At 39.3% G+C, this 24,008-nt stretch overlaps 1 protein-coding gene across 25 annotated transcripts in view; it reads left to right on the plus strand.

Annotated features, from left to right (window-relative positions):
• Positions 1 to 24,008, plus strand: part of MAGI1 (membrane associated guanylate kinase, WW and PDZ domain containing 1) — a 677,304-nt gene that overhangs the window by 644,487 nt on the left and 8,809 nt on the right. For 14 of the 25 annotated variants that reach the window (XM_017955299.2, XM_017955308.2, XM_031662782.1 and 11 more), the window contains 7 exons: positions 2,756 to 2,847; positions 4,310 to 4,502; positions 6,896 to 7,189; positions 10,493 to 10,696; positions 21,460 to 21,553; positions 21,683 to 21,743; positions 22,803 to 22,946. In XM_017955299.2, coding sequence (XP_017810788.2) covers positions 2,756 to 2,847; positions 4,310 to 4,502; positions 6,896 to 7,189; positions 10,493 to 10,696; positions 21,460 to 21,553; positions 21,683 to 21,743; positions 22,803 to 22,946 — 1,082 coding nt within the window. The remainder of the gene's footprint in view (positions 1 to 2,755; positions 2,848 to 4,309; positions 4,503 to 6,895; positions 7,190 to 10,492; positions 10,697 to 21,459; positions 21,554 to 21,682; positions 21,744 to 22,802; positions 22,947 to 24,008) is intronic. The other 11 variants (XM_017955302.2, XM_031662784.1, XM_017955314.2 and 8 more) reach the window with 3 other exon arrangements.

Raw genomic sequence — 24,008 nt, forward strand, 5'->3', positions numbered from 1 at the left:
TGTGTCTTTAACATCCCTAGTGTCAGTGGGCATCTTCCTTTTCAACAGAAGACCTTTAAATAAATTTGCCATTTTCCCACTGATTCTCAGAAGGAAATGAAGCTTTTTTTTTTTTTTTTCATGTGGACTAAACGGTGTGATAAGCCTAAATCTGTTGGCCACAACCTCCCATACCATGCTAGCTCACACCTAAATGAGCAACAGTAGGCAGAAACTTGTTACATTTGGTGTCACTGTAGGATGGGCAAATGTTCCTGTGTTAAATGATGCTGAGAAAAATAGGTCTGGGCTGGAAGTCTCTGCAGAGGCCCTTTCGTTGTTCCCAGAAAGGCCACACACTCAGCAGACCTAAAACAGACTCTGCCAGGAACCCCGTGCTGGCTGGACAGCACCAGTGGTCTATTTCGGTAATAATCCTCCTGCTTGAGTGAACCAAAGACGGAGACACAACTTGATTTAATTTGTTGTTTCATTGAGGCTATTACAGCAAATATCCTTTAGCCAGCTACTCGAACAGAAAGAAAATATTGTTACCTTAGCGTGCTCAAGAAAATATTACTCTCAAATTGTGTTTATGGGAGTCCTGTGCTGTAGCTGAGCTCCATGTTCCCGGTGTTTTGCAGCTTAGCCTCAGCAATTATAATAAAAGCAGTGGATAGAAAGCACCCATTTACAGCCCTGGCACTGAGATAGCTCAAGTAAAAAGATCAGATTCGAACTCCTCTGACTTGTACTTACTGGTCATTTGGTTTCTTGTCTGTTGGTGCATTCATTCACTATACATTCTAAGTTTGTGGGTGAATCACTAAAAAGGGACATCTCTTCACCAACCTAAAATCTAAACATCCACCTTCTTCTTCCCTATTCCGTTGTACAAAACTGGAGAAGAAAAGAATTAAATTCTCAGGCCTGCACTTTCCTTCAGCCCCAAATCCAGTTAATTAAATAAGAAGGTATGCACTACAGCTTTTGAAAATCTCCTTTAGGATTCATTGCAACTGAATCATATTTTTTTCTCTTTAAATAAAAGATATGTCATTTTATAGGTCATAAAACACCCTATGTATACATGAAAATATTAAGTAAGAATTAAATAGAAATAACCCTCTTTTACCTTAGTGAAGTAACAGAGTGGTGTATAGAACGATTTCATGTATAGTAAGTATTTTCTTATGGAAATTACATTTCTTTTAAAAAACAAGATATTCATTTTAAAGCCCTGGACCATTACTGGGCGTTGAAAGTAAAATACCAAGTTATTGGAAAATGAATTAATATTTTTAATGCTGAAATATCATAGGCAAATTCTAGAGTAAATCAGCGATTTTGGCAATGAGAGATACGATTCATTAATATAGACTTTTTGTCATCACCATTGATCTTAAGGATTTGGAGGCCTGGCTGATTTTGGTAATAGTATTGAAATCCTAATAAACTTTGTACAGTCACCCCTCAGTATCTGCCGGGAATTGGTTTCAGGACACCTGCATCCCCCACCAAGGTTGTAAAAATCCATGGATGCTTAAATCCCTAGAAAATAGCATAATATTTGTGTGGAACACACACATACACACACACACACTCTCCTTCCTGTATTATTTGTTTGTTTGTTGTTTATGTATTTGTTTATCTATTTGAGACAGCGTCTCACTCTGTCACCCAGGCTGGAGTGCACTGGGGCAGTCATGGCTCACTGCAGTTTTAACCTCCCTGGCTCAAGCGATTCTCCCACCTCAGCTTCCTGAGTAGCTAGGACTATAGACACACACCACCACACCTGACCCATTTTTTATTTTTTGTAGAGACAAGGTCTCACTATGTTGCCCAGACTCAAATGCCTGGGCTCAAGCGATTCGCCGGCTTTGGCCTCCCAAAGTGCTGGGATTGCCACTGTAAGCTACCGCACCCACCTCCTCCTATATACTTTAAATCATCTCTACATTGCTTATGACATCTAATACAATGCAAATGCCATGTAAATAGTTGTGATACTGTATTACTTAGGAATAACGACAAGAAAAAAAAATCTCTACGTATTCATCACAGCTAAAACCATTGTAGGTCTAACAAATTTTCTATCTGTGATTGGTTGAATCTAAGGATGCAGAACCCACAGATATGGAGGGCTGACTGTATGCAGAAATACTAGAATGTTTGAGAGTAATTTTTGGCAAAAATGATCTAACAAATTATTAGCATTGCTAGTCTTAATTATTTTAAGGAAGAAGAAAGTGACTTAAAGATAAATCAGAAAGTCTGTTTAATCCAAGCTGTTCTCTTTCATCCTCTAGTAGAGGAAACATCTGGTGACTTAACATGACTTCAGAATCCTTAGAGCCGGCTTCAGAGGTGGCTCTGACTTAGCCTGAGTTCTGTTCTTGGACATGGACACCTGCTTTGCGGTGTGGCACATCATACTTTTAATTTACTTAATTCCCCTTGCAAGAATACTGAGGAAAGCAGTTAATGCTGACTATTTGTAGTTAAGGATCATGGCTTGGGCTTGATTCGTAATTATCAAACAGTGATGAGTCCTTTGAAGAACTTTAGGGCTCAGTGACTATTCCCACTATTTACTTTATCCCCATGTCTTCTGTTATTTCACCTGTTCAGAGTATTTTGTTTCTTTGCCTATATTGAAAAGCTTCCATCTGATCAAGCACCACCATTCTTGTCTTGCAACTGTGTTCATCTTGGGGGTATCACTGCTTTTATCAGAAAAATAATCCATGTCTTTTTTCTCCCCTCTCTGCAGTTCCAGATTACCAGGAACAGGACATCTTCCTCTGGAGAAAAGAGACTGGATTTGGATTTAGGATTCTGGGTGGAAATGAACCAGGGGAACCTGTGAGTCTTTTGCTCGTCTCTCTCCCCGGCATATTTTTCTAAGGCTTCAAAGCAAATTGGCAACAGTGACAAATCACCAAGATTTGTCCAGCTAGATACAACACTGACTCTTTCATCTTGAGTAGTATGGGTTTTTCATTGGGTTTTGTGGAGCACTGTTTGTCTTGAGGAAGAAGAGACTAGATTCTTTCTAAAACGTTTGTATGCGTGTTTGTGAAAAGTGGCAGCTGCAGCCTCTGTAGACCACCCCTTTCCCCCAAGGGAGACAAAAACAGAAAGCAAAACAGGATAATCATCACCTGATATAACAGTAGCCTGGTCCTTCTGGCCAGGTCCCTTCACTCTGCCAGCAGGTACTGGGCTTTGTGTGTTGAGTTGCTGGCGTGCAGAGAGTATTTCACAAAGCCTTATGGGACAGTGATTGGAGAATGTCAGACCCCTGCCTTTACAAAACTTGAGAAAGAACCCTGAGTAAGGGTCAAGAAACGTTGAACTTCCCTGGATCTCAGTGACCTCCATTTTGGAATAAATTTAGAATAACATAACAGGGTTCTTTTGAAGGAAGAAAAGAAAACTAAAATAGGTATTGTTAATTTCCTTGTGATAATAACAGCCATTATTCATCGAGCGCTTACTATGTGCCAGGTTCTGTGCTAAAGGCTCTTAACATACATTCTCTCATTTATCCATCAAACCCACCAGTTTATCCCGTTTTCACATTAAGAAAAAGAAAAGCTAATTAACTTGCCCAAGATTACGGAGCTACCAAACGGAGGGACTGACAAATAAGGTCTGACTCAAATCCATGTTCTTAGCAACTATTTTGTCAAAGTTCTTTGCAAACTGTAAATGCCATGTAAGGGTAACTGTAGCATTATTGTCTGCTGGAAAGGCAAGGTAGGCACAAGTATTTTAGCTAAGGTTTAGTGAATGGCAAATATAACAGTAAGACATTAACTATAAAGAATGCTCTGCTTTCAGGTGCTAAAAGACTTCGAAAATAGAGATGTCCAGCTAACTTTTGCTTCATTCATTCATTTAAGAGTATTTATTACATATTCCCTATTCCTAGGCATGATGCTAGACTCTTAAATAAAAGTAATATTAAAATTTTATTAGCAGAGTTGTATGGAAAGAGAGTTTTTAGGTAGCTAGGGAAGAAGAATAGGTTGTACAATGAAGGGAGAAAAGTGATTTATATCTGCAGCGGAGAAAAAGAAAGAGTGAGTTGTCAATAGGCCACAGATAAACATCTGGAAACTAAGCAAGAAATATTCTTTCCACCATTTAATAATTGTGACAATACTTAGCACAATGTCTTGTACACAGTAGGTGCTCAATAAATGTTTGTGGCATGCCTGCAGACATGAATGAATGAATTGTTCCCAGAGATGTGAAGGCCATTGATGTCACAGTAAATGTAGGAGAGAAGTGTTTCATCCATCGTTCAATTATTCAACAGATTTATATTGGTCACATTGTACCACTGGGTGCTGCTGATACCGACGGCCGCCTGAGGTCTGGAGATGAATTAATCTGTGTGGATGGGACGCCAGTAATTGGAAAATCACACCAGCTTGTGGTCCAGCTTATGCAACAAGCTGCCAAACAAGGCCACGTCAATCTCACAGTGCGGCGTAAAGTGGTTTTTGCGGGTATGTATTTCATTCATTCGTTCAGACAGTGCGTTGTCACTTGATTCACAGAAAAGGCCTCCTTCCTGTGTCTGCCTCCTTGAGCATCTATTTTAGCAAATGTTTGCAAATGTGATCAAGCTCAGAATTTCCAGATGGCTTGCTTCTCTCAAACCCTGCAAAAATTACTGTCATTCTAAAGTACTTTAATGTGCCGTTTGCATATGTTCAACAAAGTCTTCCAGAGGAAGGCTTGTTGAATATATATTACTTCCCTTCTATCTCCTTGCAAATCAGAACTTAGCCATCCTCTTCATTTGATGATAATCCTCAACAAATGAGGTCATTATGAAAGTCAAAAGAGTTGTAGCTTCATATCAAGAGAACAAAAATTGGGTTTGTGCTACAAAATAAGCTCATAAAAAAGTTACTGATTTCTTACTGTCCTATGTATTAAACCAAGATTTTTTTTTTTTTTTCTTTCTACAAGAAAGTTGTAGAGCCAGCCAGTTCTAGGTCAGCTTTGATTCCTTCTTCCTGCCCATAAGCTTTGAACTTTAATTCTCAAAATACTACATATCCTTTCAGGCTCAGCACAAATATAACCTTCTTCCCTCGGAAATTCCTCCTTCCTCCGACTACCTTCAGATTTTAGCATTCCCTCCTTGCCATTCTAGTGACTCATGGTTTACTTCCACATCAGAATCTGCCATTTTGAGACAGTGAATTGTGTGAGTGTCTGTCCTTTCCCTTGACCTACCAGCTTCCTGAAAGCTCACGTTGAATACACCTTGTTGTTCACCTTTGGATGCAGCTCCCACTTTGAAACCTTTGAGACAGAACCCAGAATACAGCAGAAGTGATTGTCTTCTATCAGTTGAATTACTGGAGAAATATGACCTGAAATATTATGAATTCTTGTGGCATTAATATTAGTGAAACAGATACATGCCAGATCAAATTAATTGGTACCTTGTTTTTTTTTAAAAAAAAAAAAAAAAAGTATAACCCATTTTAAATGGTATATGATTAATTATAGAATTAAGATGTTAAATTCCAATGTGAGAGTCCTGCCTCCTGCATCCATGGAAAACAGTGTTAAGCTGCTGTAGGTTATGTCCCTAGAGCTTGTTTGTGGCCTCACAATCCTTCTTAACATAGTATTCCATGCAGCTAAAAGCAGTCAGTAAGAACTGGTTTTTGAGATGAGATGAAAACTATCTGGCTTCCCTGGCCCAAAGAGAAATAGTAAGGCAATGTGATATTTTGTGTTTCAGGTTTATTTTTTAAAATATTAAATATTTTGGATTTTTAGCTCTGTGTAAAAGGCGTGTCAAAACTATGAAGAGACATTATGCAAAGCGAACTAGTCACAAAAGGAGAAATATTGATTCCCTTTATATGAGGTACCTAGGGTAGTCAAATTTATAGAGACAGAAAGCAGAATGGTGGTCGGTGGGGGATGGAGGAAATGGGAAGGGGAATTAGTTTTTAATGAGTACAGAGTTTCAATTTGGGAAAACGACAAAATTCTGGAGATGGATGATGATGATGGTTGTACAAAAATGTGAATGCAGTTAATACCACTCAACTATATGCTTAAAAATGGTTTAAAATTTTGTTATGCTTATTTTTCCACAATTAAAACAATCTATGAAAAGAGAAGCTTTTGAAAATAAATACAGTCTGATCCAAAACTTGGACACAACACACATTTTGTTTTTGGCATAGTTGGTTCCACCTACTGTGTTGGCTGTTTAGGAGCGCTTTAGTAACACTAGCATGGTGACTAAATTCAGAAGGAGGCCAGTGTATCCGGTTCTGTGATCAGAGTAGATGTTGACACCTGGAAGCTAAGAAGAGAAGCATATGTGTCTCACAGGTGTTGTCATGAACCCCACATAGGGCAGGTAGCCTCAACGTTACCGTCACCTTACTGTTCGTTGCCTGATGGAAAAAGCTGAGTGGAAATGTGATTGGAAAGTAATGACAATATGAACGTGCATCCAAGGTTGTATCTATGAAGCCAAAATGGTGGTCTTCGCGGATGTAGCCCTCACCTATGCTTAGGCCCATCCCTTTGTGCAGTGGGGAAATATTTCACAGCAGGTTGATTTTGCTGCAAACTTGATTCTGAGTGTGGATGCCGACATATAGCATGCTATAAAATAACGAACGCTATTTGCGAGTCCCATTTGGTGTTAAGTAGGATCAATGTTCGTAGATACTGAATGGTTAATATTTGTCAAGAGAAGCTGCTTTCAATCCGTATATCCAGGTTTTGTGAAACCAGGTGCTGTCTCCTCCCCTCGGTTCATGTTTTGATTTCTTGAGGGAGTTGCGGGAAGGAGAGATGGGCAGCAGGATGGAGGGGCTGCCGGACACGGTAATGTACGCGTGCATCTCTGTTACAGTACCCAAAACCGAGAACGAGGTGCCCTCGCCAGCCTCCTCTCATCACAGTAGCAACCAGCCAGCCTCGCTGACAGAAGAGAAGCGCACCCCGCAGGGCAGCCAGAATTCGCTGAACACGGTGAGCTCGGGCAGTGGCAGCACCAGCGGCATCGGCAGCGGCGGCGGCGGGGGCAGCGGCGTGGTCAGCACTGTGGTGCAGCCCTACGACGTGGAGATCCGGCGTGGGGAAAATGAGGGCTTCGGCTTCGTCATCGTGTCCTCGGTGAGCAGGCCCGAAGCAGGCACGACCTTTGGTGAGTGCTGAATGTGAAATCGCCCAGGATTTCCTACCATGCCTGGGAGTTTTTGTTCTCCTGTGAGTGAAAGCTGACCCAGACCTCATGAGCAGAAATGCTTTATGGCTTCTTGCTCTGGGTAATTAAAGACTTAATTGGGGATGGAGTTGATTTGGTAGCTTTTTCCCTTTTGAAGGTTGGGAATATTTGTTTGGCCCTTTCAACTTCCACCCTGAGAATGTGATCACGCACAGACGACTTAAAGCATACACCAGATTTGCGTGAAATTTGAATAGCAGCCGGATGCGGTGGCTCACGCCTGTAATCCCCGCACTTTGGGAGGCCGAGGCAGGTGGATCACTTGAGGTCAGGAGTTTGAGACCAACCTGGCCAACATGGTGAAACCCCATCTCTACTAAAAGTACAAAAATTAGCTGTGCGTGGCGGTGCATGCCTGTAATCCCAGGTACTTGGGAAGCTGAGGCAAGAGAATCGCTTGAACCTGGGAGGTGGACCTTGCAGTGAGCCCAGATCGTGCCACTGTATTCCAGCCTGGGTGACACAGCAAGACTCCATCTGAAAAAAAAAGAAAAACAAAAAGAAATTTGAATAGCAACCCCTGGACAGCATACAGAGTCTACAGTTTTTGCCAAAGCAAAGCTTTTGAAAGGTATTGAACAGGACAGCACTAATTGCAAGGGCCTCAGAATGGTCTTAAGAATATCTTAAGAGTTTTTACAAGGAGCATACGGCTGTAGAAATGCTCTAGGAAAAATAGAGGTATAAGGAATAAAAATACTACAGGAGATGCTGGTCCACCTCATCTGTGTTCTTTCTCTACTGTATTCCCATAGGAATTTTTTTAAAATTTTAAATAATATTTTTACTGTTGCTTGATTGAAAGTCTGGTTAAAATCTGAGTTAAGAGTCATTTGATTTTCCTGTCTCATCCAGACGTTGAGGGTTTCAGCAAAGTATGTAGAAACACAATTGTCACTTTCTCAGAAGATTCACTCTCTGCTGGGTACACTAGCAAAGACCAAGAGAAACCCAGATGATTGCAGAAACTAGTGATATATGAATGTTTCCCATTGCGATGGATTGATTATAGATGTACACTCCAAAAATGATCCACCTTCCTGATTGAGTAAAAAGTCATTTGTTATCTCCCGAGCACGTTTGTTACTTACTATGGAATACAATGGGAGAAGGGAAAGGGCTGTGCAGGCTGTGCAGGCTTTTCATGTACCTCAGCTCTATCCCTGAATGACTTACCCACGTGGAAACTGGCTAGGACCAGCAAGGTGCTACACCCTTTTAGCATTCTCATCCAGTAGAACTCACTTGGCCTCCATTTAGTCTTGGTGTGTTGCTTCCTGCTAGAGCTGTCTCCCCGTAAGTTTTATGTTTAACAGGGGACAGTGACCCAGCCAGGTCTATGCATGTGTGGCTGCAGTAACAAATGCCCATTACTAACAGTGCTTTTTGAGCTACATTAATAAAGTCATCATAGCATGTCATGGATGGATGACCTGAAATCAAAGCAAGGTTTTTTGGTTTTGTTTTAAAATTTATTTCAGAGACTTTCCTGCTTAATATAAAAATAAAGAGAAGGAAGAGGGGAGAAAGAAATCCCAAATTATTTTCTTCAGATTTACAATTTTACTGTCTCCATGCATCCTGTGATGTTCCTAACTATTTCAGAATTCTCAGTTTCACCTTCGAGAAAGAAATAGCATATATGTCAAGTGGCAGGTTATGTGTTATATAATGAATATTGTATTCACACTCACAATTTGGTCTTTGATTGTTTTCCTTTGGCTCTTACAACAAACAAATTAAACTTTCCCTAATACCTTGCATGAGACTTCTGAGCTTTGCTGAGCTTTCCTCAGACCTGCTATTTGATACCTTTGTGATACCAATTGTCCTTGGAGATCAACTAAACTTAGTCAAGACCTTGAATTTGAGTATGGGAGCATTCCAGCACGCCTACCTGTTGTATTCTAATAGACTGTTAACTTTTAAAAATTATCTTACCTTGATGTTCCATCCTGTGATACAAGCTCAGGCAAATCTGCTGAAATTCAAAGGAATTAAAGCGCATTTTCCCACACACATTACCCTTAAGGTCCAAATTATGACAGAAGAGCCTACTCAGTTAGTTGTAATGTCCCTCATGTTAATTTTTTCACCCTTTCCAAAAGGTAACTCAACTGCATAACTACCTTCATAGTCCCCAGAAAGACAAATTCTCAAAGTAGGTGAATATGCATAAGAACTTTAAAACTCAATACATGATTAACTAGATTAACTAGAATTCTATATCAGGCCTCAAAGCCAGCCACCTCTCTCTAGAAGTTAGCAATGACATGCAGTGCCTCAAAGTGCATGATAAACCTTTCTCTCCAAATGCACTTTTCCCGGTCTTTGATATTGTGGACGTGCAGTAACTGATGATGAGAAAGGAGATGATTAAAGGAAAAAGGGTGAGGAAAGATTTGAACCTAGCTTTGGATCAATGTCCTCAGCCTAAATAGGTACTAGATTTTCATAGTCCTTTGAGGGGATTTTTGTGAGGCAGGAGGATGATTTCAGAGCTAATGAACCAGTCGGGCCACACTCTGAAAGCACGTAAGACTAGCTGCTTGAGCAAAGGTCCTAAAAGGAAAAATAAGCTTCAAGGTTGGGTGCTTTCTTAGCTCATCTCTTATAATTACGCCCATTTTCTAAAGCTTTCATCATTCTGGGGAGAAGGCAGAAAATCTGAGTGTTTGTTCATTAGGTGTTTTCAGATTGAATTTTTGGTGCTAGCAGACTTATGCCTCACCAGATGCCCAGTGATTATTTTTCTAAACGGAGAAGGAACAAAACATTGGCAGAAGCTTAAACAACAGCTGGCAAAAATGAAGTGACATGAACACAGAATGAGTAAAAGCATCCATCCCAGCCTTGGGTTTCACATTTGCAGTCCCAAAATAAGCCAACAGCGAGTTATTTTGGGGCTCTTAAAAATCTTTGAAGTTGCCAGCTATCCCAAATTTTGTAATTGGTTTAAGGAGGAAACCTGGGGGTTCCCCTGATTTTGAATCTGGAAAGGATGGCAGCAATCGATTCTAGTTTCAGGGCAGTAGCTCCTTATACAGACACCCTGAGTATTGCCAATGTTTTGACCATCGGTGCAGAGCTCTCCTTTAATAACATTTGCTTAATGCTTTAATTAATTAACACTTAACCTTCTCTTTCCCTTTTCAACCCTTTTTCTCTTCCCTTTGCTATATTCCCACGTAACTTTAAAAAAATTAAAACTCAATATCAAAGCAGGCAATGCATGTGTGGCTATGCCTCACAAAATAGGTCGGATTATTGAGGGGAGCCCTGCTGACCGCTGTGGCAAGCTGAAAGTAGGAGACCGGATCTTGGCAGTAAATGGATGTTCCATCACCAACAAATCCCATTCAGACATTGTGAACCTAATCAAGGAAGCAGGAAACACAGTTACCCTCCGCATCATTCCTGGGGATGGTAAAGTATACCTATTATCTCTCTCTCTCTCTCTCTCTCTCTCTCTCTCTCTGTCTTTTCCTTTTCTCTCTCTCTCTTTCATTAGTGTTCATGTAACTGAATAGTGTTAATTTAGTGGCAGCTTCATTCATCCTTAACTAAATATACCCATTAAGTAAACGTGAGCCATTGTTACTAACCCATTATCTCACCCTCTTATGTAATTAATCCTTTAGCCCTGTGACCCTGTCTTGCTGCAGATATAAAAGTTTCAGAAAAATCTTCCTTCAGAAAAATCTTTCCTCAACTTATTTAGCTTTTTGTGTCCTTGTCTTCAACACTATAAAATAGTTTTAATACAGGTAGTACAGATCCTCTGATATGTATAATATGAACTGTATAATCTGGTGACATGACAAAACCTGCATGGTAGCAATTCAGAGCCAATACTATAGTTTTTTACAATAAGTGAATGTATCAAAGTTTTTTATTTAATGGGAGAATCTAAGAGTTTGTGTCTACTGGATTTGTCCCTAATTTTTGTATGTGAATGAAGAAAGAATGAAATCTCTATATTTTTGATAGATTATATCTGCATTAAACTAGGCCTATCCTTATTTGTTTGTTTGATTAGTTAAATTTAAATCTTTGGTTCTTTTATATAACTTCTGCCCCCCAGGGAACATTGGCATTGTATGCAGTGGGTGCAAGTACCATCTAGTGAGGTCAGACATGCTTCAAAACATCCTACAGAACACAGAATAGCCCTCACAATAAAAAGTTACCCAGCACAAAATACCAATACTCATTGTATTATTCATGTTTAATAAAAATTAAGTTGAGACTGAGTGCGGTGTCTCACGCCTGTAATCCCAGCACTTTAGGAGGTCAAGGTGGGTGGATCACCTGAGGTCAGGAGTTTGAGACCAGCCTGGCCAACATGGTGAAACCCTGTCTCTACTAAAAATATAAAAATTAGCCTAGCATGGTGGCACATGCCTGCAGTCCCAGCTACTTGGGAGGCTGAGGCAGGAGAGTCGCTTGAGCCCAGGAGGCAGAGGTTGCAGTGAGCCGTGACTGCGCTGCTGTACTCCAGCCTGGGCAATAGGGCGAGACTCATCTCAAAAAAAAAAAAAAAAAATTTAAGTCGATACACTAATGTCAGGAAGTATAGATCCTTTAGAGAATTAAATCCTGAATATTCACTTTATTCTAAGCTTACTCTGCTCTGGAGAGGAAAATGACACTTGTCCCAAAATGTTTAAATGTCTTTTTTTAGTCTTGCTATACATGTTATAAAATATATATTCTAAAAGTCAGTGAGTATTTCTCAAAAAAAATCTGGTTTATAAAGATAGTGTGATAAAAACTCTATGCCATGTATCTATAAAATAAGAAAATCAGACATTTCATCTGAAAGTTATTTACCAAATGAGTATTTTTATATACTAACTGCTAGAAAGTGAACTTTCTAGTTCAAGATTTGAAAGGTATAGCTGGTGCCTTAAGGAAAAGGTAAATGCAAAACCAAACAGTAAATGTTTGAAAATTGTTGGTTCCAAGAACAGAAAAATTTCTCTGCACCAAAAATATCCCACACTAAATATGGAGCAAAAAAATGGCTTCTTGAATGATGGTCTACTTCACCCTCCTTCAAATGCATGGTTAGTCATTTACCAACTGGTCTGGAGTTCATTCCACCAATTCACCACTCTGGAAAGCTATTACAATTTAGGAAAGTGGTCACAAGATGATAGAACATAGGTTCCTAATGGGAAGGATGAAGGAAGCCAGAAAATACAGTGAGAAGTGATTGAGAGAGCCAAATGTGGTCCAGACATTCCTCCTTTCATTGCGCTTCATTTTATTGCACTTTGCAGGTACTTCATTTTGTACAAATGGAAGGTTTGTGGCCACTCTGCTTCGAGCAAGTCTGTCAGTGTCATTTTTCCAACAGCAGTTGCTCACTTTGTGCCTCTGTGTCACATTTTGGTAATTCTAACAGTATTTCAAGCTTTATTAGTATTAATTATTATTATATCTGCTGTGATGACCTGTGATCAATGATCTTTGATGTTACTATTGTAATTGTTTGGGGGTGCCACAAACCATACCCACATAAGAGGACAAACAATTAATAAATGTCATGTGTGGTCTGACTGCTCCACTGACTAACCATTCCCCATCTCTGTTCCTTTCCTCAGACCTTTTCCAAGATAAAGCAATATTGAAATTAGGACAATAAATAACTTTACAATGGCCTCTAACTCTTCATATGAAAGGAAGAGTCACACATCTCTCACTTTAAATCAAAACCTAGAAATGATTAAGCATAGTGAGGAAGGCATGTCAAAAGCTGAGATAGGCCAAAAGCTAGATCCCTCATGCTAAACATTTATCCAGGTTGTGAATGCAAAGGAAAATTTCTTAAAGGAAATTAAAAGTGCCACTCCAGAGAACACACGGATTTTAAGAAAGTGAAACAGCCTTATTGCTGATATGGAGAAAGTGTGAGTGGTCTGGATTAAAATCAAACCAACCACAACATTCCCTTAAGCCGGAGTCCAATCCAGAGCAAGTTCCTAAGTCCTCAATTCAGTAAAGGCTGAGAGAGGGGAGAAAGCTGGAGAAGATAGTTTGAAGCTGGCAGAGGTGGGTTCATGAGATTTAAAGAAATAAACCGTCACCATAACATGAAAGTATAAGGGTAAGCAGCAAGTGCAAATGTAAAAGCTGCAGCAAGTTTTCCAGATGATTTAATTATTAAGATCATAGATGAAGGTGGCTGCACAAAATGACAGATTTTCAGTGTAGACAAAACAGTATTCTATTAGAAGAAGATGTCATTTAAGACTTTCCTAGCTAGAGAGGAGACATCAATTCCTAGTTTCAAAGCTTCAAAGGACTGGCTGACTCTCTTGTGAGGGGCTAATGCAGCTGATGACTTTAAGTTGAAGCCAGTGCTCATTTGACTATTCTGAAAATGCTAGAACCTTTCAGAATGATGCTGAATATACTCTGCCTGTGCTCTAGAAATGGAACAACAAAGCCTGAATGACAGCACATCTGTTGTGCTGTGGTTTATTGAATATTTTAAGCCCACTACTGAGACCTACTGCTTAGGGGAAAAAAAATTTCTTTCAACATATTACTGCTCATTGACAATACACCTGGTCACCCAAGAGTTCTAATGGAAATGTACAAGGAAATGAATGTTGTTCTCATGCCTGCTAACACAACATCCATTCTATAGTTCATGGATCAAGGAGTCATTTTGACTTTTAAGTCTTACTATTTAAGAAATGTATTTTGTAAGGCTATACCTGCCGTAGATAGTGGTGGCTCTAATGGATTTGGAAAATCCATTTGGAAAGATTTGGAAAATCTTCTGGAAAAGATTCACCCTTCTAGATGCCATTAAGAACATTTATGATTCATGGGAGAATGTTAAAATTTGACATTAACAAGATTTTAGAAGAGGTTGACTCCAGCCTTCATGGATAACTTTGAGGGTTTGAGACTTCAGTGGAGGAAGGAACTGCAGGAGTTCTTTTGTGGTGGAAATAGCAAGAGAAGTAGAATTGGAAGTGGAGCCTGAAGATGTGACTGAATTGCCATAATCTCATGATAAAACTTGAACAGACGAGGAGTTGCTTCTTATGGATGAACAAAGAAAATGGTTTCTTGAGATGGAATCTACTGGTAAAGGTGTTGTGAACTTTGTTGAAATGACAACAAAGGGTTTCGATTATTACATCAACTTAGTTAATAAAGCAGTGGCAGAGTCTGAGAGGATTGACTCCAATTTTTTAAAAAACAGTTCTACTGAGGGTAAGATGCTATCAAACAGCAACACACTGCAGATAAATCTTTCGTTAAAGGAAGAGCCCCGTGATGTGGCAAACTTCACTGTTGTCTTTTTTTAAGAGGTTGCCACAGCTACCCAACCTTCAGCAACCACCACCCTGATCAATCAGCAGGCATCAACATCAAGACAAGACCCTCCATCAGCAAAAAAAGATTACAACTCACTGAAGGCTCAGATAATCATTATTAGCATTTTTTAGCAATAAAGTATTTTAAAATTACGGTATGTAATTTTTTAAAACATAATGCTATTGCACACTTAATAGACTATAGTATAGTGTAAACATAAATTTTATATGCACTGGGAAACCAAAGAATTTGTATGACTCACTTTACTGGAATACCTGCTTTTTTATTGCCATGATCTGGAACTGAACCCATGATATCGCCAAGGTATGCTTTGTGTATGAATTTAGAAACATTTATTTACATGCCATGGAAAGATATCAAACAGACTAACCCAAAAGAACAGGACCCAGGGATTGACTTTCTGGGTTTATAATTGGTCAATCTTATTGTGGGAATGAGAATGTCCAAAAAAGGAAGGAAAGAAAGTACTCCCCAAGTGAAGAGCTTAGAAAAAGAGTTTGAAGTCAGTAAAAACATAAATACTTAGAAGAGACTTATTCTACAGTGTAGATAGTAGATGTTGACTTAATGAAATACACAGCTGGGTGCAGTGGCACACACCTGTAATCCCAGCACTTTGGGAGGCTGAGGCAAGAGGATCACTTGAGCTCAGGAGTTCCAGACCAGCCTTGGCAACATTTTTAGAGTAGTAGAGACGTCGTCTCTACTAAAAATTCAAAACAATTAGCTAGGAGAGGTGGCTTGCACCCGTAGTCCAACTGTTTGGGGCAGGGGACAGGAGGCACTGAGGCAGGTGAGTGGCTGGAGCCCAGGAGGTGGAGGTCGAGCTTCAGTGAGCCCTGATCATGCCACTGCACTCCAGCCTGGATGACAGAGTAAGACCCTGTCTCAGAACAAACAAAATAAAACAAAATATCCTGGAAAAAAACTTTTAAGCCTGAACACCAAAAATTATCATGCAGGGTGGATTATCCAATAACATTGGCAATATAAAGGCAATTTTAAAATTTAAATACATAGGAAATATAAAATTCACATAGATATCTTGTGCTACCTTGGTTACAAACAAGTAAACATAAAACTGGTACAAGATAGTTGAGGATTGTTATTTTTTATGGCAGTACATGTTCTGCTGAGCATCCAAGATGTTTCAGAAATTTGGTTGATATGATAATAAACCTCTTCTCTAGTTACTTTGTAAGTGCCAGAAGCCAGGTAAAGGGAATCAAGTCTGGCAAAGGATGAATATGTGATCCTCTTTTTTTTTTTTTTTTTTTGAGATGGAGTCTCGCTCTGTCGCACAGGCTGGAGTGCAGTGGCACGATCTCGGCTCACTGCAAGCTCTGCCTCCCGGATTCACGGTGATGCTCATATTTTAAGTGGGTCTGAGAAACAGCATCTTGGAAATTAGAGTTGAAGCAGGGGAGTTAGATTTCTTGAAAGATGTGGGAGATCCAGGAGGATTTTGCAAACCCCTAGAAGACAAAGGTGACCATTACAGTTCAGTGAAGAGATAATCACGCTGGATCCACTTCCTTTCTGTGAAAGTGTGTTGGACATAGTTGATTCCAAGGTACAATGGAGGTGCCGATGCCTCAGGTCTCCTTCAGATCTTTTACTCTAATATTTACTTCATCAAGTGGCCCAAAGGCCATTTGTTTCATGATATCTACAAGGAGACTGAAGGCCTTAACTCAGAGTAGTTTCTGAGCTCTTAGAAATCTATCACGTCTGCAGCCAGGCATGGTAGCTCCCGCCTGTAATCCCAGCACTTTGGGAGGCCAAGGTTGGCACATTGCCTGAGCTCAGGAGTTCAAGACCAGCCCAGGCAACATGGTGAAACCCTGTCTCTACTAAAGTACAAAAAATTAGCCAGGCATGGTGACACATGCCTGTAGTCCCAGCTACTCAGGAGGCTGAGGCACAAGAATTGCTTGAAACCAGGAGGCGGAGGTTGCAGTGAGTCAAGATTGTACCACTGCCCACTCCAGGCTGGGCAACAGTGAGACTGTCTTCAGAAAAAAAAAAAAAAAAAAGAATCCATCACATCTGGGATACTATTCTTGAAGCCCCAGGAGGCCCTTTGAAAAGATGCTGTGTCATTTGTGCAGTGCTTGAGTCTACTCTGAGTCTATTTCCATGTCTAGTTCATGCTACCTAATTCTTTGTTCTTGTCATCTGTCACCTCATTCTTTCTCCAGTTTCACTTATCTCAATCTTTAGTTTCCCTCACTCTGCTTCCCACATTTCTCTCTAACTTTTCTAACAAAACCTCCAAAACATGATTCCTCTTTCCTTGGCATTATTGTATGTTAGAAGGTCTGGCAGGAGTGTTTTCACAGCCTTGGTCAGGCCAAGTTTGGGGAGTCCTCACCTTTGCTAATTTGATTCTCTTTGGGACCAGGGTGGACAATGGGGGAGGGCAGAACCTTTTCTCCTGTGAGATTGGGCAAGGAATGAATGAATAAATACACAATGGCAGCACAGAAGGGCCCAGAGCATAGCTGAACATACTGAATCTGAACTTGAAATCTAAGAAGTCAAACATTTGCATTGTATAGAGATGCCCCATGGAGTAGGAGAGAGACTTTAATCAGACAAGGACAGACACTTACTGAGCCAGGTAACATAGAATCATCAGATTGAGTCAAGTTCAACATGAAAATCTTTAGGAGCTTAAAAATGCTTTATTTGAATAATGGTCCTAAATTTGCACTTCAGATCACTCTGATTCAAAGTATTTGCTTGCGTAGGAGGTAGAACTTGGCAACATACAGATATTGCTGTTTCCTTGGCAAAGGCATTAGAATAGTAAAAAGTCTCCCAAAACTTTTCAAATATTTATGGGATTCAAATTTTCCCATGCTGCCCGTAGATATTTATTACATACATGTTTATCCAGTAAAATATTTATGACAGGAATGATTGTATCCGTTGTTGATTTGCTTGGCTTTCAATGTGGATTCCACAAGGGGAGGCTAAGGATATTAACATGGGAACAAGGTTAGAATTGTAATCGCTTGTCACAGATAGATAGGTTGAAACCAAAGATGGAAGCTGCTGTCGGAAGAGTAAGTGCTGAGATTTGGAATAGTCCCTGGACAGGGCTGTGAGAGCTAGGATTTGCTTCTCTTGATACATGACTGCTATGGAAAGTGTAGTAATCTCCATTTTCACTCCTCTGGGAGAGCTAAAGTAGGTATAAACACTGTTTAATAAAGGGTGTTGGGCACTTTCTGGAATTTGTCATAAAAGTACCTAATCTGTCCACGTGCCTTGCAGTTTTAAAAGTCGAGTACATTGACACCTCTTTCTAATACTGTTGCTGGAGGGCAGGGAGACTCATACTCTTGTTACAGGCCCTTCTTTTATATTTTTTTCTACCATAAGTGGCCACTTTTGCTTTGGGATAAAGCTCTTTTATAATGGACTCATCTCTGTATTTTAAATAGCTAGAGAGAATTTCAGCACATATAATCCTGGTTTAATTCCAAATGAAGAATTAAAAGTTCACTAAAACAAGTATAACTTTATCGATAGTATAAAACCATCCTGGAAATCTAGGGTATACCTAATATTATTTTGGTGCTGCTCTGAAGATGGTTTATAAAATCTAGCCGTCAAAGCAGGATATTTCATGTTTTAATTCATCTATGATACTGCTTGGTGAAGTTGATAGTATTTATACAGTAAAATAAAATTATTTCTTATTTGAAAGGAATGTTCCAGTTGGATGTGATTTCCTTGATACCAGCACATAATTCCTATATAAACCAAAAACTAAAAGTTCACTGTCAGGCAGGTCCTGGGTTTCATTCCCAGTATCTCCACCTGCTGCCTGAGTGACCTTAGACATATTACCTACATTTTCTATACCCCAGTGTCTTCATTTGTAAACTGGGGCCATAATTATACCTATTTTATTGAGTGGTGAGAGTTAAATGAAGTAATATATGTGGTAATGGACTTAGCACAGTGCTTGGCACATTTAAATGATCATTGAATGATGGTGGTTCATAGATTAAGATAAATAACAAATGAGGAAAATTCAGCAAGCTCAATTCGACATTTGCATGTTAAATGTTAATTTTACCATGCTTAAAATTATACTTCAACCCAAAAAAGAGTTTCACAGACATACATATGAGGAAAAAAATAGCAAATAAAGGATAGGAATAAAAATAATAAAGGAATTCTGTGTATTGAGTGATTATCTCATGAAATCATGAAAGCAGCAGAAAAATAAAAATAGTTTGAAAATGGAATCTGATCTGCTTAGAAAACTCTGGCTACCAACAACACACAAGAACTCTAAAGAGGAACCTCTGTACAATTCAATAATTATAATCACTTTGATTACAAGGAGACATTGTTTTTAGTATCCTGATTATGATTTCCCCATGGCCTGAACAACCTGGTGATTTCTGAGAGTCTCCGTAAAATTAATTGCAGTGAGCAACATGAAGTTTGCTAAAAGACCAATACAGGAGTTTATGAAAGTTCTGGAGAGTCACAGTGATGGCTATACAGCTTGTTTGTCCTATTTAGTGACACAGTGAGCATACTTTATGAAATATCACTGATTCATCACCTTGGTTCTGCTGGTTAACTGCCCTCAAATGGGAGTTATATGAAGGAGCTAGCGTTCCTCCAAAAGCTATGAAAATAATTTTCTGTTATAATAGCAGTCATTAAAATATACCAACAATATGCTTTTAACATTATGACAATAATAAATACATGGTACCAAAAATATGCTTATCACTTCTGAGCAGTTTTTGTGTGCCAGGGACTATTCCAAACAATCTTCTTGGATCATCTTTACCCCAATTTCCTTAGATAATTCTCTTATTCCCAACGTGCAGACGAGAAAACTGAGGCACTGAGAATTTGAGTAACTTTGCTTAAGTCCCATCCAGGAAATCGAAGAGCCTAGAATGCAAAGTCAGATAAGACAGTCTGATTCCAGAATCTGACCTAGTCACCATTGTGCTAAACTGTCTCCCAGCAAGCCTGAGAAACACCACCTCCCCGGCTTGGACGGTCATAGGCTTATTGGTGTAGTAAAGACTCAGAGGAGTGCATAGGAAATGATTGGTAAAACAGATTGTGGGAAACATTGTCCCAAAACATGAATGGGATTCACCTAACAATTCACTTGACTGAGTTATTTTCTTCTTCTTCTTGTGCCTTAGCATAATGGGCTTTTATGGCTGCAGTATATTAACTGTTGAAATCGTATTTCAACTTTCTCATTTTGCAGAGAGTTTAAATAACTTATACAAGGTCTCATAGTAATAAAATTAGTAGCCGTAATAAATGTGTACTGAGTGCTTATTGTATGTCAGGCACAGAGCTTAAACATTGCATATACTTTTATCCATGAGAAGGGGATTATGGTCATCACCCCCTTTTAACAGATAAGAAAAATAAGGCACACAGCTAATGAGTAGGAAAAAAAAGTTGATTTGATCCCAGGTCTGAATCTCAAGCCCATGCTTTTAACCACTATGTATCATGAAAATAAAATAACAGGAAGCCAGACCAAAGCTGAGTAAGATCCTTGGGAAATGTAAATGGAAGATAGACCACAGATAGTTGGGATTTGTGGGATGTCTTTTGTTCCAGAACTGCAGTGGAAAGATATATATTCCAGGTATCTCAGTTTGGAATAGTTAACATATTTTCCCATATAATAGTTAAATCTGATGGGAAGGTACATGTATTCAGCAAACGTGAAAGTGCCTACTATAAGCCACAGGTCTCCTGGTAACTTCTAGGCTTAATGGTTCACTGAATTAAATGGGCATGCACAGGTGAATCTTATAATGGAATCTAACACCACATTTAGCATTTTCTTTATTAGAAAATGTATGGCAAGTTTCAGTCAACCTACAATTAAATATTAAAAATACAACTTGCTCATAGTTGGTTGCTACTTGCCTTGATGTTAATGAAGAAATTATTAGTAAAGAATATATAGCTATCACTATAGGAATGATTATATTTTAGTAGTGCATGTTCGTGTGCAGTCTGTAGTTGCACTTAAGAGAGTTTTTGGATTCAAAATCTCCAGACTTCTGGAGATGATGAAGTTGCTTGTGAATGTGATTAGTGGAGAAGAAGGTCAACTTATATAGGGATATAATCATGTTCATTTCATGGAGGTGGCTTCATGATTTGTATAACTTATATTTACAAACTCTGGCTCTGACTAATGCAAATTTTAAAATTGACTTTTCATGAGTGATACCAAACAAGATCTGTCAAGAGTTCCATTATTTTCAGTTGTGCTTTATTAAAAGCAATGGGAAAGAAAGTAGATATTATGTGTGTGTTTAACAAGATGTTAGTACACTTCTGATTTTAATATTCACTTGAGGAAATCAAGCAGACCCACTAAATATTGCTGATAAATTGCAGGAAACGTTGGCAGAGACATTTATTATCAGCCTTTAAAGTTCTGGGAGAGAATTGTGCTGTGGTGCAGCACTTTGATGGGATTGCCTTTTTGCAGTGGCAGGGGAGGAGTGAGAAACACCTACCTTGGCTAGAATTTTAGAGCAGTGTTTTCTTTGGCAAACTGCGTTTTATTTGTGTAGGTGTCTGTTTGGGAGGAGGGTCATGGGGACATGCATGACCCACATCAGAGAAGATCTTAAAATGGTTTATAAACTCCTAATTGTCTAGAAATTCAAGTCAGACTGTTTGAAATGGGGACAGAGAAGTCACACTTGTTATTCAGATACAGGGCTTCTGCACACCTCCTGGCTGGAGGATGTCTTCTCTGGAGCCTTCATTTCTTTATGCTCTGTCCCTCTTTGCAGAGTCCTCGAATGCCACCTTGCTGACCAATGCAGAGAAGATCGCCACCATCACCACCACACACACCCCTTCTCAGCAAGGGACCCAGGAGACAAGGTCAGACATGGCTTTGGTTTCCTTTGTTAAAGGGGAAAAAAGTAACTCCCAGCATGACAATATATGTCCTTGATTCTTTCTCAGTTTCCTAATGGGTTGCACTTGTATTTATTTCTCTCACTTCGGCAGGAATACCACCAAACCAAAGCAGGAATCTCAGTTTGAGTTCAAAGCACCCCAGGCAACACAGGTGAGCACCATTTCTCTTTTTTCTCTATACTTTGCACATTTCCTTCCAACTTTCTCAAGCTATTTTTATGGGATATTTTTGAAGCACCTTTAATTTAAAAGAAATAACCTTTTGTGAGGTGATTTACCAAATATATACTTACATTTGATTTTCTAGGAAATAACATTTTATTTTGCTACCTTGAAATATTCCTAGATAGCCTTTTCTAGGGGAAAAAAAAATGAAAAGCAGTAATTGTCACAATATCGGCAGTTAGAGAAAGCAAAGCAGCCAATATCTACTCATAGTTTTCATAAACATGCTTCTGCCCAGAAAATGTCTTTTTGATAAGGTGTTTTTCAGGCTTGGGAATTTAAGGTGAGATCTGTAGAGCAAAATACCTGTCCTCAGGATGGCAAGGGAGAGTGTGAAAATAATAGCAGGTAAAACAAATTTGAGGAACTTTGGGTGATGCAAAATTAAACAGATTCCCTTTTTTTGTTTGGTTTTGTTTTTTAATTAAGAGACAGGGGTCTCACTATGCTGCTCAGGCTGGACTGAAACTCCTGGGCTCAAGCAGTCCTCCTGTCTCAGCCTCCTGAGTAGCTGGTATTACAAGTGCCCAACTGGGTTCCTTCTTTACTGGTTGCCTGGGGGCTTTCGGTTGGCCCTTTGTAATTTTCCTTGACTGGGATTTGGAGAGGTTTTGTTGGTATCCTCATGATGGGCACAGTCTGCATTTATTGGACACAGGTCAGGGAGGCTGGGCATCCAGCAGCCAGGTGACTGGTATCATGTAATGAGGAATTGTCCTTCCCCAAATGCAAATCATGGCCTCACTGATTAAATTTTAATCCACATATGTTACATTAAATACACACATGCATTTGGACATGCTCATAAATGTTTTCAAATTCTGGATCTCTGACTTCTGAGATTAATGAGGATGAATCAAGATGATTAATAAACAAGAGTCACCAAGATGGGGATAGAGGTTGTGCCTTTTTGCCAAGAATGTTTAGGAAGACTGCTATGGATATTAATTCTCCTAGAATGATTGCATTTAATTTCTTTAAATAGGAGCAAGATTTTTACACTGTGGAACTGGAAAGAGGAGCCAAGGGATTTGGCTTTAGCCTTCGAGGAGGCCGAGAGTATAACATGGACCTCTATGTTCTGCGCTTAGCAGAGGATGGTCCTGCAGAGAGATGTGGAAAGATGAGGGTAAGTGGAGAGAGGAGTCTGGGGTAGGTGCAAATAAACCATCTGCAGTGAATTCTTGTCATATATTGTTAGAATGTTAATGTTCATAAGAATTACATTTTCTATGGCTTTCATGATTCTCTTAAATGCATGACTCCTACCCTACCAAATATTTCTCCCTAAAGCACAATTATAGCTGCTAAAGTTAGGCGAACACTTCCAACTCTTTGGGGTTGATATAGGGAATAAGGGATTTAAATTACTTATAAACATATTAAAGTAGGTATTTTTCAGAACCTATTTCTATAGTTCTTGTGCTTAATGTCATGGGGCAGGCACATCACTTGACAGGAATTCTGGGGTACCCTGGGATGCTTAGAGAGCAGGAAAGTCATGTGGCCCTGTAGATTCTGGGCAGTGAAGTCTACTCATCCTCTAGCTGGCTACCAGTGGTCTTACCTTAGGCTTAGAGAGAGCAAGTCTACTCTCTGTCTTAGCAAAGAGCCAGGGCTCTGTGGCATGAATATTCAGAGTTGCTCTGTAGTAAGAGCTACAAATTTTAAATACATAAATGCCAAAAGTCCACTCTGCTCTGTTTCACTAATATCTGTTACTGTAGATGAATGTGCTGTTCTCCTGGGCAGATTAGATAATTAAGAAAACATAAATCATCTACTCATAGATAGGTCACATAGATTGGGACTTGCCCATGGAGAGCCATTTACAACAAATTAAAAGAAATCAAGACAGTCAGGCCAGGAAAGGAAAAAAAGTGAATGCAGTTGAGCCTCGGCAGAAAAAGGGAAAAACTGATTAAGGATGAGGATCATAACACTTGAACTGAAGCCACAATCTTGATGTTTAAGTTTCTTCAGAGTGAATTTTTTAACATTTAAAATTGAGAAGGTAGAGCATGAATGTATTTTACGAAAATGGTATGTAGTAAAAATATAGTGTCCAGGGTCAAACAGTATACCAGTTTCTCTCATATCCTTTTTTTTTTTTTGCATGTACATATACAAGGGAAGATACATGGTGGTATATATTTCTTTTGTTTGAATTTCAGACATAAGGAATTTATTT

This window comes from Papio anubis, chromosome 2, assembly GCF_008728515.1.
Source record: "Papio anubis isolate 15944 chromosome 2, Panubis1.0, whole genome shotgun sequence".
In the NCBI taxonomy this organism is placed as follows: domain Eukaryota; kingdom Metazoa; phylum Chordata; class Mammalia; order Primates; family Cercopithecidae; genus Papio; species Papio anubis.